The 15,699-nt window shown below is 41.5% G+C and overlaps 1 protein-coding gene and 1 pseudogene across 1 annotated transcript; both read left to right on the forward strand.

Moving 5' to 3' along the window:
- Positions 1–1,985: 1,985 nt before the first annotated feature.
- Positions 1,986–2,258, forward strand: LOC134363290 (non-histone chromosomal protein HMG-17-like). Its single transcript, XM_063078872.1, has one exon. The coding sequence runs from the start codon at positions 1,986–1,988 to the stop codon at positions 2,256–2,258; it is 273 nt and encodes a 90-aa protein (XP_062934942.1).
- A 4,082-nt stretch (positions 2,259–6,340) lies between these two features.
- On the forward strand, positions 6,341–15,383 carry LOC134362536 (heterogeneous nuclear ribonucleoprotein D-like; annotated as a pseudogene).
- Positions 15,384–15,699: the final 316 nt, after the last annotated feature.

Consider the following 15,699-nt stretch of genomic DNA (forward strand, 5'->3'; position numbering starts at 1 on the left):
AGGCATTTTTCACTTCAGGACCTGGAGTCTCCTGCAGCATTTGAACCGTGCAACAATTCTGCCCTTGCAGTTGACAGTGAAGAGATGCCATGGAGTTTGAAATAAAGGAAAATGTTGAGCCTAAAAAAAGAAAATAAACAAACCATCAGGACATTTCCTTTTTCTGTCTTGGGATGCCACTCTATGAGTATGTGATGCTGCAGTCATCTTGTAACCATGCAGGAACAAGCTTGAAAACAAGAGCCAGTCACTGAACATGGCAGAGTAGAAAGACGGAGAGAACCTGGGTCCTTGGTGATGTCACTGAACTTCTGAGCCAAGCTCAGGACTACCCCCACCTCCAGACTTCTTGTTATGAGACATAATAATAAAAATCCTTATCTTAAAGCCAATCTACAACGGGTTTCTATTTCTTATGGCAAATACAATCCTAACTGATACACTATTTAACTTCCCAAAAGAAAGATGTCTTTCAAGGGTAATTTTGAAAAATTTCTGATACAGAACAAAATGTTCTTGATCTAAGAATTCCCCAGAAATTTGGTTGACTCTTCTACCTCATGCTTCAAAATTAGGTAAAAATTAGATTCCAGCAAATTCATTTCAAGTTTGGAAACATTCATTTGGAGTGAGATGCAGAACTGGAGACCCTTCACAGTGACATCAGCAAATTCTTCTTTCAAACCCAAAGTCCATGAGGATAGAACAAAGGAAAAGAGAAAGTGATAGGTGGAATTAAGATGGAAGGAGTGTAATGGTTTTATTAAGGGAGGCTGATGAGTAGGCAGCAAGTTAAAACATGGTGCCTCCGAGTGTTTTTTGTTTATTTTATGGTCTCTTGTATCTACTTGAAGATCACTTTATATCAAATACTAAAAGCAAAACAAACAAAAAAGAGTTGAGAACTGAGTGCTTAAATAATAATTCTTTTAAAACCAACAGGGAACAATACTACTGACAAAAACAGTAGTTTAGGGTCATTAAAAAGTATATTAGTAAAATGACCCATCCAAAAGAATGCTATATACCCCAATTTAGCAATATATGTATTTATATATTAATATGAAAGATATGCAAGATAAATTAAGTGAAAAAGAAAGTTGCAGAAATATCCACAATGTAGGAGTAACCAATGGTTCAGGATTTCCAGGGACTAAAGAGGTTGCTGGAACTTGGGACCTGTAGTTTAAGACCTTGAAAGCCCCATGCAAACAGGGACCAGATGATCAACCGGGATAATGAGATTCCATTTCTACAATAATAATAACAAAAATATATAAACTATCAATTAAGATGTCTTCAGCTGCAAAACAGAAAACCCTGGCTTATGTGACTTACTCAGTGAGGACATTAGCCCTCACACCCTTATTGGAAGTCCATATTCAACATGCCCTCTTGCTTCTGTGGCTTGCGCCCTCACAGACACAGACAGCTGCAGTGGTAATGTCCAGTGGAGGAAGAGAGGCTGCTTCCACCTGGTGACATGAGCAGTCTTTTCCAGAAGGCCCCAGCTGACTGATTCTTGAGTCTCAACGGACAGAATTGCATCATGTGCCCTTCTTAAGCCAACTCTTGGCACAAAAAATATCTTGAGTTCCCAAAATAAGGTTGTTTAGAAAAGAACAAAGGTGGATGTTGTGTAGACAGTCAACATCTTCTATGTATATATTTTTACATACTAAAAATATACAGCAGTCCCCCTTATTGTTGAGGATATGTTCCAAGACCCCCGGTAGATGCCTGAAACCACAGATAGTACCAAACCCTAGATATACTGTTTTTCTTAAACATACATATTTACGATAAAGTTTAATTTATAAGTTAGGCACAGTAAGAGATGTTAATAATAATAAAACAGAACAATTATAACAATATAGTAGGAGCAGTGTGAAGAAGAAGAGGCAAGAACGACCCCTGGACCGACCAAAGCCCACACACCTCTGCATCCCCACGTCCAGGGCCTATGTCCCACTGCCATTGCCACCATGTCCAAGAGAAAGGCTGAAGGGGATGCTAAAGGAGATAAAGCAAAGGTGAAAGATGAACCACAGAGAATATCTGCAAGATTGTCTGCTAAACCTGCTCCTCCAAAGCCAGACCCTAAGCCTAAAAAGACCCCTGCAAAGAAAGGAGAGAAGATACCCAAAGGGAAAAAGGGAAAAGATGATGCTGGCAAGGATGGGAATAACCCTGCAGAAAATGGAGATGCCAAAACAGACCAGGCACAGAAAGCCGAAGGTGCTGGAGAAGCCAGGTGAAGTGTGTGCATTTTTGATATCTGTACTTCTGGTGACTGTACAGTTTTGTTTTTTTTTGTTTTTGTTTTTGTTTTAATTTTATTTTGTCGATATACATTGTGGATGATTATTGTTGCCCCTTACCAAAACCTCCCTCCCTCCTCCCTCTCCTCCCTCCCCCCCAACAATGTCCTTTCTGTTTGCTTGTCGTATCAATTTCAAGTAATTGTAGTTGTTATATCTTCTTCCCCCCCCGTTTTGTGTGTGTGTGTGTGAATTTATATATTAATTTTTAGCTCCCACCAATAAGTGAGAACATGTGGTATTTCTCTTTCTGTGCCTGACTCGTTTCACTTAATATAATTCTCTCAAGGTCCATCCATGTTGTTGCAAATGGCAGTATTTCATTTGTTTTTATAGCTGAGTAGTATTCCATTGTGTAGATGTACCACATTTTCCGTATCCACTCATCCGATGATGGACATTTGGGCTGGTTCCAACTCTTGGTTATTGTAAAGAGTGCTGCAATGAACATTGGGGAACAGGTATACCTTCAACTTGACTGTACAGTTTGAAATACTATTTTTTTTATCAAGTTTTATAAAAATGCAGAATTTTGTTTTACCTTTTTTTTTTTTAAGCTATGTTGTTAGCACACAGAACACTTCATTGTTTTGGGGGGAAGGGGCATATGTCACTAATAGAATGTCTCCAAAGCTGGATTGATTTGGGGAAAATGCCTTTCCCTTCTAGTTTTGAGAGACTTCCTCTTGGCTCCCAAGAGGAGGGATTCCCTGATGTTGACACAAATAGCCACCTTGGCACAAATGCCTTGTGGTGTGGAAAAACTAAAATTTGTTTTTATGTCTTCTTGTCTCTTTCCTCCTTCAGCATAGACCTAACTCCCTTAAGCTCAGAGGCCTGTTGGGACCTGACCCTCAGAAATTGGTTACCATTATGTCAGGCAATCTGGACTTTCCAGTATGCCACTGAGATAGCATCCCTCAAGAGAGCAGCAATTCTTTTCTATATTGTGGATCTTGAGATTAATTCTGCCATTTTCATTTCATTTCCTGAAAGTCAGGGTCGGCTTGTGAAAAGTTGTTAAACAACATTCTAAATGTGAAATGTCAACCCTCACTCCAAACTTTCCCTGTTCAGAACTTCGGATGAAGACTTCATTGGGTTTTATAGTGGCTTTCTGATTTTGGTAGTCCATTGAAGAAGGGAGTTTGAAAGTTGTTGTATACTGCTAACAAATGTCTGCCCATGTCCTGCCTGAAATAGCATGGCTGTTTATGAAAAGTATCTTTAATAAAGCTGGATACAGTTTGAAAAAAAATAACAATATCCTATGATAAAATTTATGTGAATGTGCTCTCTCTCCTCTCATTCTCTCTTTTAAAATATCTTAATATTTTTGTGTTATGGTTGACAGCAGGCAACCAAAGCAGCAGATAAGGGGGGACTACTGTATTTGTGTTGAAAAACTCTGCAGGAATATAAATAACATTAACAGTTACCTATGAGAGGGGATTTGTGCTAGCTAAGATGTAAATGTTTGTGATGTTTTTATTTCTTTACAATAAGGTTGCATTACATTTGAAAGTAACAGGCATCATTTCTACTTTTAAAAATGAAGTTATTTAGAGATGAGTGCAGGAAAGGAGGATTAATTTCATTCAGGATGTGAACTAGTGTCAGAAGAAGAGTAAAAACTTTGTGGCTGCGGCAGGCAGAGGCAAATTTAAGTTGGTATGGAGGTAAAGAAATATGTGCCAAGATGCTTTTTGTTTTCAAGTCAAATCAATGTTGTTGAAAATGATGTGAATATGCCAAAACAATGAAACAGATATTAAAAAGATTCAGATTAACAAGTTTTCATTATTGTTTTTAGAAGAATTATCCAGGAAGTATACCATGTGTTACTATTTATCCATTTGGAATTTGGAAATGCAAATTAGTAGTCCTAAGTAGGATGTAATAAGTTTGGTACTAAGATATATAAACATATTTTTAAATTTAAAATTAAATTATAATTTTTAATCTGAGAGTGTATTATCTAAAGAAATCTTGAAGTAGGTTTTGGGTTTTCTTAATATAAAATATAACTGTCATTTGGAATTGATTATTTCTATGACTGAGGCAAAATATTCCTATCTGTGCTGTAAAGAAATTAATATGTTCCATTAAAATAATTGACACCAACTCTATTTTTTCTACCAAAATTTATTCTAGAAAAGCACATATGTAAAAAATAAACTCAACACATATTATTATTTTAATTATGTAATAATTTTCCTTTAATAGAAAGAGCTGGAATAGTCTCTGGAGGACATTTGCTCGGTACTTTGAGGCAGGGGCAGCATTTACCAATTGTCTTGTAAACTGATGGCAGCAGCTCCCGATAACCACCTACACAACATCCACTCTCCCCACCTTCCTTACCAATGGAGTTGCAGTTTTATTCAGGGTGCCCAAGGGCCCAGCTCCAAGACTTGCTTTTTCTCAGCTCCTTTGCTGCTGGTGTTGGCCATGTAACAGAGTTTGGGTCAGTGTGATGTAAGGGGATGACTCCCAAATTGCCTTTCAGAAAGATGTTTTCTTGGTAAAAGGGAATAACACGGCTGGTTTGCACCCTTTGCCTTTTGTCCTTGTCCTCTTTCCTCCTACCTGAGCCACAGACATGGTGCCTGGAAGTGCAGCAGCCAGCTAGTGACTATGATGACAAAAGCCACATGCTAAGGATGGTGACCCAGGGATCCAGATGAAGCTGGGGTCCCTATTAATATCATAGAGTCACTGCACCAGCTCTGGACTGCTCAACTGTAATTTTTTGTTGTAGGAAAACAAACACCCCTATTTAGTTAAGCCATTGTTGTCAGATTCCTGTTACATGCAACCAAACGCAGTCCTAATGTACTCCCATGCACATCATCGATTGATGCACTACCACAAATGTTACACACCTGATCACATAATTTCAGCATATGTTCATGACAGTAAGCAATGTCTTTTGAGTAGTAAGCAGTTATACACAACTTGCTCTCCTTAGACTGATGGCTAAAATAAGAAATCTTTAAATAAAAAGAAGGGTCTTGGGGTTCTAAATGATATCTGAACCAAACACAAATTTAGAATAATTTAAAGTGAAGATGAGCAATCTGAGCTTTAACCTTCTAAAAGAAAAAACAATTAGATATAAGTTACTTAAGATGAAAAAATGAACACTATTTTTGGATCAGCCTAATTTAAGAGGACACAAATACCACACAGCAATACAGTCCCATCCTTCTTCCTTTTGCTACAGTGTATCTGGTCAGGGTGAACTTTTCACAGAACATTGTGCAGAAAGCATAGACCCAAGGCTCTGCCTGTTATACCTCTCGCCACAACAATGCTGTTTCCAGTACAGAGATTGGTGATTTTTAAAAGACGCAAAATATTTAAAGCATAAATATATACAAGACACGAAATATACTTTAAAAAATTTAAAACACAAATATATAAGAGACACAAAATATATAAAACAATTTTAAAAGTTTTATAAGAACATGTAAATTAAAAGACACTTTGCTTTATTATTTTTTTTTTAAGGAAATTCATGTGAGACCATTTCTTCTGTCTTCTTTCATACCAGCTTGCCTTATAGCATATATATGTTTGCTGATATTCTGTCAATACTTTATTATTTTTTAATGCATTCCATGGCCAAGGTTAAGTAAGTCTAGAAAACACCATTCTGGGCTGGCCCTGTGGCTCACTTGGGAGAGTGCGGCGCTGGTAGCGCCGAGGCCGCGGTTCGGATCCTATATAGGGATGGCCGGTGCGCTCACTGACTGAGCGTGGTGCAGACTACACCGTGCCGAGGGTGGCGATTACCTTACTGGTCCAAAAAAAAAAAAAAAAAAAAACCCATATCATTCTAAACTGATCTCTAGACCTAAGAAATGTTTAAAAGTCACGGTCCCTCTTCTGATCAAGATGGCGGAATAGACGGTCCCCAGCGACACTCTCTCCCAGAAATCAACCAATTTAGGTCACCTCCCCCGACCAGTTCCCATCAGTTCCCATATTCCATCTCTGCCAGCTGAGCCTCAGCCATGCTGCCACCATTGTCGCCGCCGCCGCCAGCCTCGCTACCATGGAGGCCGCCAGCTTTGCCAGTGAGCCGACCTAACAAAATCCAACCATTATATGAAGGTTTCAGGATCGAGGCCAGCAGGAGACATCAGGACCCCTGCAAACTGTTCATCGGGGGACTCGCCCGCGAAATCAGTAAGCGAGTTCTTCTTGAATATTTGTATCAGTTCGGCGACATAGTAGACTTTACGATTAAAACCGACCCAGACACTGGCCTCTCCAGAGGGTTCGGGTTCGTGCTTTTCAAAGATAGTGCCACCGCTGAAAAGGTGCTCCAAATAGAACAGCACAAACTGGACGGCAAGAAAATAGATTTTAAAAAGGCTAAAGCCATGATCCCATATTCCCTCCGAGAAAGGTTTTTGTGGGCGGGCTGAACCCTCATGCCTCTGAAGAAAAAGTCAGAGCGTACTTTGGGGCATTTGGAGAGATTGAGGATATTGTGTTTCCAGCGTGTCCAAGAACAAAAGAAAGGCGAGCTTTCTGTTTTATCACCTACACTAATGACGCATCAGCGAGGAAGCTGTTAGAAACCAGATACTGTCCCGACCCGCGGGATATTCAACACAGACCCTGGAGGGGGGAGTGGGAATTGGATGGGACAAGAGACGTGAGAAATGGAGACAAGACAGTATTCTGATCAAGTCTCATTTATTAGCCAGAAGGTCACAGCTTATATAGACAGCAAGAGGGAATCAGCAGATAAGGAAGTATGCAGGTGTTTTCTGGGAAAAATCACAGGGCAAATCTTTCCAGGAAATGGAACATTTCTCAGCTATCTCAAGCAAAGCAGCAGTGATCTACGCCTAGGGCTGTGCAAGCAGTAAGGAGAAAAGGGCGGAAAGGTCACAGCATTTATATCTTTAGTGTCAGAGGGCTATTGGCAGGGCTTCATGACCCTGGGCAGGCTATGACAGGGCTCTTTGGCCCCAGACAGGTCCCCCTTTTTTATTTTTTCAAGCCAAGAGAACCTCTCGGGAACTGTGCCTGTCTTAGGTTGGGGTAACCCATCCCGAGCACAGTACCCATCATAGAAATGGCAGTCTTTTGTTTAGGGTGGTGCGGGGGACTTACCCTCTTACCCGTCTTTGGCTATCCAGTTCAGCTCACAGAGGCAGCATTTGTTAAGGTGAATGTGGTGGTATTTAGGCACCACTTTGTTCTTGCATCTCAAGGCGTTGATAATGGACCTGTATAGGCCTTGCCTGAATAGCCTCAATTTGTTGTTTAACAAAGGCTGTGACTTTATTAAGTAAAAAGGGCCCCAAAGAAAGCAAAAGAAGCAAGCCCACAAGTGGCCCTAAAGAGGGTAAGAGATAAGGAAGGAATCCATTAAGTCCAGTCCAAAGGGGGTTTTCTGCCAGTTGTTTTCTTCTCTTTTCTAAGTCGTCTTGTAGTTGTTTGATACAGTCTCGAACTATCCCGGATTTGTTGGCATAGAAGCAGCATCTTTCCTGTAGGGCTAAACAAACACCTCCTTGTTCTGCAGTTAGTAAATCGAGACCTCTTCTGTTTTGTAAGACTACTTCTGCCAGGGAATCTAATTGGTCTTGGAGGTCCTGTATAGTTTGGGAAAGGGCTTGTACATCCGAAATCAGCTGGGTAGACAATTTTGGATATTGAGATAGAGAATGGGTGAGACCGGCAGTTCCAGTAGCAACTGCTACAGAAATTCCCAAACCAGCAAGTAAAGGAATAAACTGTACAGCCCTTTTAGATCTTCCAGCTATATGCTCAAAAGTAGGGACAGGGATGGGTTCGCTCCCAGGTATAACATCTACATCGGGCAGAAGGAGAGCCAAAACACATAACCCTGTCCAGTTAGTGGGTAATTGGGTATAAGCTTTATTACTACCACAGACAAAAACCGAACTGTTATGGGAACACAAGGAAGTAGAAATGTTGATAAATGACTAACAATTTGCAAATGTAGCAAACCCAACATCGACCTCAAAACTATTATTAACTGAAGGGGAAATGAAACAAGTAGCATTATAAAACTGTAAAGGTTGTACCTGCAAAGGGAAAGTTAATGAACACTGATGACCATCAGAATAATTAAAAGACAAAGCGGGAAAAGCAACAGGGACAGGCTGTCCTACTATCAGACAGAGCCAACAATTTTGAGCAAGATCAGGATTGGTGGCATTAAGCAACTTATGAGTTGCATAAAGAAGGTTGGAGGTCTGAGGATCAAGCCCTAAATCGCGCCTGTTCTTGGGCAGGGCCAGGGGGTGATAGGTAAGTTGAGGAAACAAAATGTCATGCATTTCTTGAATTTTTGTTTCCACTTTTAGAATTCTAGTTTGGTCTTGAGGGCCTCCTCCATCAGATATGTGAACGAGGGGAGTGGTGGACCAACAAACAGGTTGACCTACTGAACTTGTACAAGAGCCTTGGGCGTACTTATTCGAGGCAAGCCCAACAGCAGAAGGAGGACCTGCAAGATCCCCTCCAAAAGTCCCTGCATAATTTTTAATCAGGGTGGCTGTGAAGTATGTTTGGTTTCCAGAAGTGCACAATTGGTATGAAGAATAACAAGTGCTATGCGTAGATTCAGCAAACGTGCTGCAAGGACATGGCTTAAGGCTACCACCACTGCTGGCTATGAACTTAGGTTTTTCTTTTTCTTTTTCTTTTTTTTTTAAAAGATGACCGGTAAGGGGATCTTAACCCTTGACTTGGTGTTGTCAGCACCATGCTCAGCCAGTGAGCGAACCGGCCGTCCGTACATGGGATCTGAACCCGGGGCCTTGGTGTTATCAGCACCGCACTCTCCCGAGTGAGCCACGGGCCGGCCCCAAACTTAGGTTTTTCAACACAACTATAAGCAGGAGATGATGAGGACAAATAAGCTGAATGGGTGTCACAATCTACAACAGATATGTATGATGTAAGAGGACTAGAAACGGTCCCACCTTGCAATCACATGGTTTTCCGTACTGTTTGTTCACCAATTGGCGAGCGAGTCCAGGATCTCCAAAGCCAGACTGGACCTTGGGCAGTTGACCAGACAAACCAACAATCAGGAAGAAAATGCTGGTTGCCATGACCCCTGTGGAAAAGAAAAGAAAAATACATTCTCAGGGATCTACCGAATCCCTGGCTGAGAGGTTATGATCAACTTGTTTAACCAGCCGTTCTGGCAGCCATCTGGCCGAGTTACGAGTGCGAGAAAAAACACAGACTGAACCTCTACCCCAGATGAAAACTGGATCTGGGCCATTCCAGGAGTTATCTAGGGGGTCCTTCCATTTGACCATGGCAAATTGTGATTGGGACTCGGAATGCCAAAAACGGTCAGCTGCTGATTTGCCGTTGACATCAAGATTTGAAAAATTAAGGATGAAAAGGGCATGACTTAGTAAATTCCTGGGGGAGCCTCTTGTGGGGTACCATTCCCCCTTTTTTATTTTTTCAAGGCAAGTTTTTAAAGATAAGTGGGCTCTTTCGACAATTCCTTGGCCTTGAGGGTTATAGGGAATGTCTGTAATATGTTGAATTTGTAATCTAGCACAAAAATCTTGGAAAGCCTTGGAGGTATAGCCAGGGCCATTGTCCATTTTAATCTGTTTTGGGATTCCCAGGATTGAAAAAAAATGTAGCAAATGAGCAATAACATGTTTGGTTGCTTCTCCTGTCTGTAAAGTAGAGAGCAAAAACCCACTGTAGGTGTCTATGGACACGTGAACATATTTTAGATTACCAAATTCTGATAAATGAGTAACATCCATTTGCCAAAGCATATTTGGGACAAGTCCTCGAGGATTAACTCCCAAATGGGGAACAGGCAAAAGTGTAACACAGGAAGGACACTGTTTAACTATCTGTCTAGCTTTTTCTCTAGTGATTTGAAACATTAACCTAAGTGTGTGAGCATTAATATGATGAAGGGAGTGAGTAGTTTGTGCCTGTGTAACAGGATCAGCGGTAATGGTGGCCACTGTTTTAGTGGCCGCATCAGCCAATTTGTTTCTCATGGCGAGAGGGCCTGGGAGGTAGGAACGTGCTCTAACATGACCTATAAAAAAGGGCAAACGTCTTTGTTGAATCAGTTTTTGGCATTGCAAAAAAAGCTCAGTGGCAGTGGAGGTATGTTTGATTTGGGGAACTGTTTCTAAAAGGGGGATAGAATTGGCTAAATAGGCACTATCAGTATAAAGACTGAGAGCCTGATTTGGGAAGGTTAAAAAAAACCTGGATAACAGCTTGTAACTCCACAAGTTGGGCAGAAGTATAACAAGTAGTAAAGTGGACTGTGTGATTATTAATGGTATAAGCTGCAGTCCCTGTGGATGAACCATCAGTAAAAACCAAAAGGGCATTAGTTACCGGCGAGTTACGAGTAACTCGGGGAAAAACAAAAGTGTGTAAGTTACAAAACTGAATAAGTTTATTGGATGGATAATGATTGTCTATTGTGCCTTCATAAGAGGCACAAGCCACTACCCAAGTATCAGAATTTTGTAAAAGCCAGTGGACCTGTTGTTGGGTGTAGGGCTGGATTAATTTGTGTGGTTCAAGCCCAAAGTACTTTCTACTATTTTCTTGACCTAATATAATTAAATCTGCAACAGCATCAAAGTAAGGAAGCAAGGTTTTTTTTGGTGATGAAGGTAAATGAACCCACATAATAGGGTTGTTCTGCCAAAATAGCCCAGTAGGGACAAGAGCCGTATTGAATATAATAAACGTTAAGGGTTGGGTAGAATCCAAGTAAGAGACAAATTGAGCTGCAACAGCATTTTCTACTTTTTGTAATGTAGTCAGTGCTTCTGGAGAGAGAGATCTGGAAGATTTAGGGTCAGGATTTCCTTTTAAAATATCAAATAAGGGCTTTAGGTCTCCAGGAGTAAGTTTTAAATATGGACGGAGCCAATTTATATTGCCTAAAAGTTTTTGAAAATCATTAAGGGTTTGTAATTGATCTGTGCGGATGGAAGACTTCTGGTTAGTAATTTTGTGTCCCGTCATATGAAACCCAAAAATGTGTAGGGATCATGAAACTGTATCTTTTCTGGAGCTATTTGTAAACCTGATAAAGCTAACTGCTTTTCAAGCTGGATAAAACATTGTAAAACCCTGTCTTTTGAATCACCGGCAAGTAAAATGTCATCCATATAGTGTATAATGTACATATCTTTCCACAGATCTCTGATTGGTTGAATGACTGCAGCCACAAATTTTTGGCATAAGGTAGGACTATTGGCCATTCCCTGGGGCAGGACCCGCCATTGGTATCGTTTCATGGGTTCCTTAAAATTTATGGAGGGGAGACTAAAAGCAAAACGTTTTTGGTCACTAGCATGTAGGGGAATTGTGAAAAAGCAATCTTTGAGATCTATAACAATTTTAAAAGAGCCTGAAGGAATTGCCACTGGGGATGGCAAGCCAGGTTGCAAAGCGCCCATAACCACCATTGTGGCATTAACAGCTCTTAGGTCCTGAAGCAGTCTCCATTTTTCAGATTTTTTTCTAATAACAAATATAGGAGTATTCCAGGGGGAGTTACTCTCAACAATGTGTCCTGCCAGTAACTGTTCCTGTACTAACTGTTGGGCGACACATAATTTTTCCGAGGTTAATGGCCACTGATCAACCCAAATGGGCTCGCTTGACTTCCAAGTTATAGGGTCAGCATGCCTTTGGGGTACAGGCTTGTCAATGGCCGAAATCAAAAATTTCCAAGGCCCTGTTTATTAAGTTGGCCAGTTGCCTGAATGGGTTGCAAAATACCTTGTTCCTGTTTTCCTAAACCTTTGCCTGGACTATATCCTTGAGACAGCATTTGTGCTGTAACTATTTCATTAGGGCTGCACATTATTATTTTCATTTGTGAGAGCAGATCCCTGCCCCAAAGATTGACAGGCAAGTAAGGGATAACATACGGTTGAATAAGACCTGAATTATTTTCCTTATCAGTCCATGTAAGAAATTTAGAACTCTGTTTAGGATTGCGGCTTTGTCCAATTCCCTTTAGATTGGTTAAGGTATCACAAAGGGGCCAAGTGGCGGGCCAATCCTCTTGTCTAATGATTGTAACATCAGCCCCAGTATCTATTAAGCCAGTGAATTGTTTACCATCCAACCATAAGGTAAGAGAGGGTTTTTGACGGGAAATCTGTTGGACCCAGTAAGCATCTGAGGATCCAAAATTGCCTGCACCTCTCACAATATTACGGGCTTTATTATTTGTTTTAACTAGAGGAAGTAGGATAAACTGGGCTACTCTTTCTCCTTGTGGAATCATGACAATGTCAGTAGTTGCTTTGGACAGAAGCTTAATTTCTCCAGTAAAATCATTATCAATTACTCCGGGAAAAATCTGTAGCCCTTTGAATATTGAACAGCCACGACCAAGGACAAGTCCAAAAGTACCAGGGGGCAATGGACCAAAGACCCTTGTATTTAAAATTTGAGGTCCCATTTCAGAAGTTAATACTGTGTGGGATGTGGAACAGAGGTCCAGTCCTGCACTCCTTGGGGTTGCTCTAGTGAGGTTTGAAACGGATTGTTGTTGGCTGGGACAAACTTGATAGCCCCACTTTGGCTCGGGGCCTGGGGCTGGCCCCTTTTTCCGTTTCCCTGAGGGGGTGGTAAGGGATTTCCCTGAGCATCAGTTTTGGATCTACATTCATTTGCCCAATGTTTTCCTCTTTTACATCGTGGGCAAAGTCCAGGAGGCTTGGTGACTACGGCTTTTGTCTGGCATTCCTGAAAGTTTTTAGCAAAATGACCAGGCTTGCCACATTTAAAGCAACCTTTATTATTTTGGCCTTTATTAGCTAAAAAATCCTTTACTGTTTGTCCACTGAGGGCTGCGGCCATGGCTAGACCTTGTTGATAAGAGGAGCCAATGTTCGAGCAAAGACGAATATATCCTTGGAGGTCAGTTTTATTTTTGCAGGGCCTAATGGCTGCCTGGCATGCAGGATTAGCATTTTCAAAAGCCAATTGTTTTACATAATCAAGATTCGTACTCGCATTGCCTAATAACCTATCTGCTGTTGTCATTAGCCAGTTAACAAAATCTGAAAAAGGCTCTTCAGGCCCTTGTTTTACTCCTGTAAGCGAAGCGCTTGAATCCCCCTTAGCTGGGAGCCTTCTCCAAGCCTTTAAAGCGGCTGTTTGAATTTGGGAAAATAGACCTGGGTCATAGTTTTTTTGTTCCTCAATACTAGAATAGTCACCAGAGCCGGTCAACTTATCAAGACCCCAATCTTTATCAGCCTGAAGGTTTTTTCTAGCAATGTCTTTGCAGTTTTCAAAAAATTCGGACTTCCAGAGTAAGTAATCACCCACTGAGAGTGTGGCTCTGACAAGGGTGTTCCAATCTATAGGAGTGAGCCAGCTTTCAGCCACAGATTCTAATATAGCGAGGGTATAAGGCGCTGTGGGCCCATATTGGGAAATGGCGCCTTTTAGCTCTTTGATAACATTAAATCGCAGTCTGTCATATTTGCGGGTAATTCGTCCCACGTTATCCACAGATTCAGATACTGGGAAGTCCTCAAGTTGGTCAAAAAGACTTTGATCTACATGAATGGGAGCTCTTTCTGTGGGGGGGTGGCTAACTTGTTGTTTAATGGAGGGCAGTAGCCAGTCGCTTTAGTTTGACATGTTGTATTCTTACGTTTTGTTTGTAATTCTTGAAGTTTGGTTGTTAAGACCTGGAGCTCTTCCTCTAAGAGAATTTGTTTTTCTAATTGTTGAACTTTTGACTCTAAATTTTTTAAAGGATCTGATACTGTCACCACTGAGGGAGTGGAGGGCAAATTGTAAGGGGGAGGGCACAAGGGCTGAGCCAAGAATGCATCATCTGGTGCATGGTATTCAGCGTCCTCTGTGTCCAGATCGCCCCAATCAACTCCTGAGGGATCAGGATTCTGTGCCTCCTTATCATCCTGGAATTTTAATAGTGGATACTTTTCAGATCTCTTAGGTATGGCACTGGCTGCCTTGACCTCCTCACTCTCATCTTCTAGGGAGATTAGATCTACGTCCTCCCTAGGCGGTGGAGAGGGATTTCAGAGGTCAGTCTTGGAACTGGCTTTTAATATTTTTTCAGTTTGGGCCACAGTTTCTGAAACTTCTGGGGATTTTTCCCTATCCTGAATCATGTCCCTGATTAAATTCCAATAGGAGAAGGCAGTAACGGGGACCTTTTCTGGCCCAAAAGTCTCATAGAAATCTTGTAAAGCATCTCCAACTCGAGGCCACTTTTTATAATTAATAGTCCCTTCTTCTGGGAACCAAGGACAAAGATTCCGCATGAAATCAAAAAATCTTAATAGATCAGTTGTTTTAACCTTTACTCCTCGCATCTTTAAAGCTTTTTGTAACTGTCTTATGTAGACATCATGACAACTTAATTCTTGTGCCATTATCGGGCGCACTTACTCACCTTATCCTGATGCGGCAGATTCCCATGGCGGATGAAGGTTTTACTCTTTCATTTTCAGTGGTCGACCCTCCGATGCGCCGTCTTCCTCACAGTATCCCCCGTATCCAGTGCCCCATGTTTGGGTGCCAAAAATGTCCCGACCTGCGGGATATTCAACGCAGACCCTGGAGGGGAGAGTGGGAATTGGATGGGACAAGAGACGTGAGAAATGGAGACAAGACAGTATTCTGATCAAGTCTCATTTATTAGCCAGAAGGTCACAGCTTATATAGACAGCAAGAGGGAATCAGCAGATAAGGAAGTATGCAGGTGTTTTCTGGGAAAAATCACAGGGCAAATCTTTCCAGGAAATGGAACATTTCTCAGCTATCTCAAGCAAAGCAGCAGTGATCTACGCCTAGGGCTGTGCAAGCAGTAAGGAGAAAAGGGCGGAAAGGTCACAGCATTTATATCTTTAGTGTCAGAGGGCTATTGGCAGGGCTTCATGACCCTGGGCAGGCTATGACCGGGCTCTTTGGCCCCAGACAAGATACCATGTAATTGGCTCCAGGTGGTGTGAAATTAAAATTGCCTTCCCAAAATTACTTATGTGGTCATAACGCAAGTGGTCAACAAATGTTCCATTTGCTGGCATAGGCAACCGCTGGGAGGAAGAGAAGGCTTCCAAGCAAACCTAAATGCTTGGGAAGCAAATGGAGATGTTCTTGGTGGCATCCAACATATTGCCAGTGCAAACTGGGATGCTCTCGGAGAAAACTGAGGTGTGTGGGGAGCACCCCTGTATGTTTGGAGAGCATGCCAATATGCTTGGAGAGCAAACTGAGTTGCTTGGGGAGCACAGCTAAATGTTTGGGCAGCTTACCAAGATCCATTGGGAGCACAGCTAGATGCTTGGGCAGCATACTGAGATCCTTT

Source organism: Cynocephalus volans, chromosome 14 (assembly GCF_027409185.1).
Source record: "Cynocephalus volans isolate mCynVol1 chromosome 14, mCynVol1.pri, whole genome shotgun sequence".
Classification (NCBI taxonomy): domain Eukaryota; kingdom Metazoa; phylum Chordata; class Mammalia; order Dermoptera; family Cynocephalidae; genus Cynocephalus; species Cynocephalus volans.

Excerpts from the sequence above, each read along its gene's own strand:
- LOC134363290 (XM_063078872.1), top strand. The coding sequence starts at position 1,986 with ATGTCCAAGAGAAAGGCTGAAGGGGATGCTAAAGGAGATAAAGCAAAG.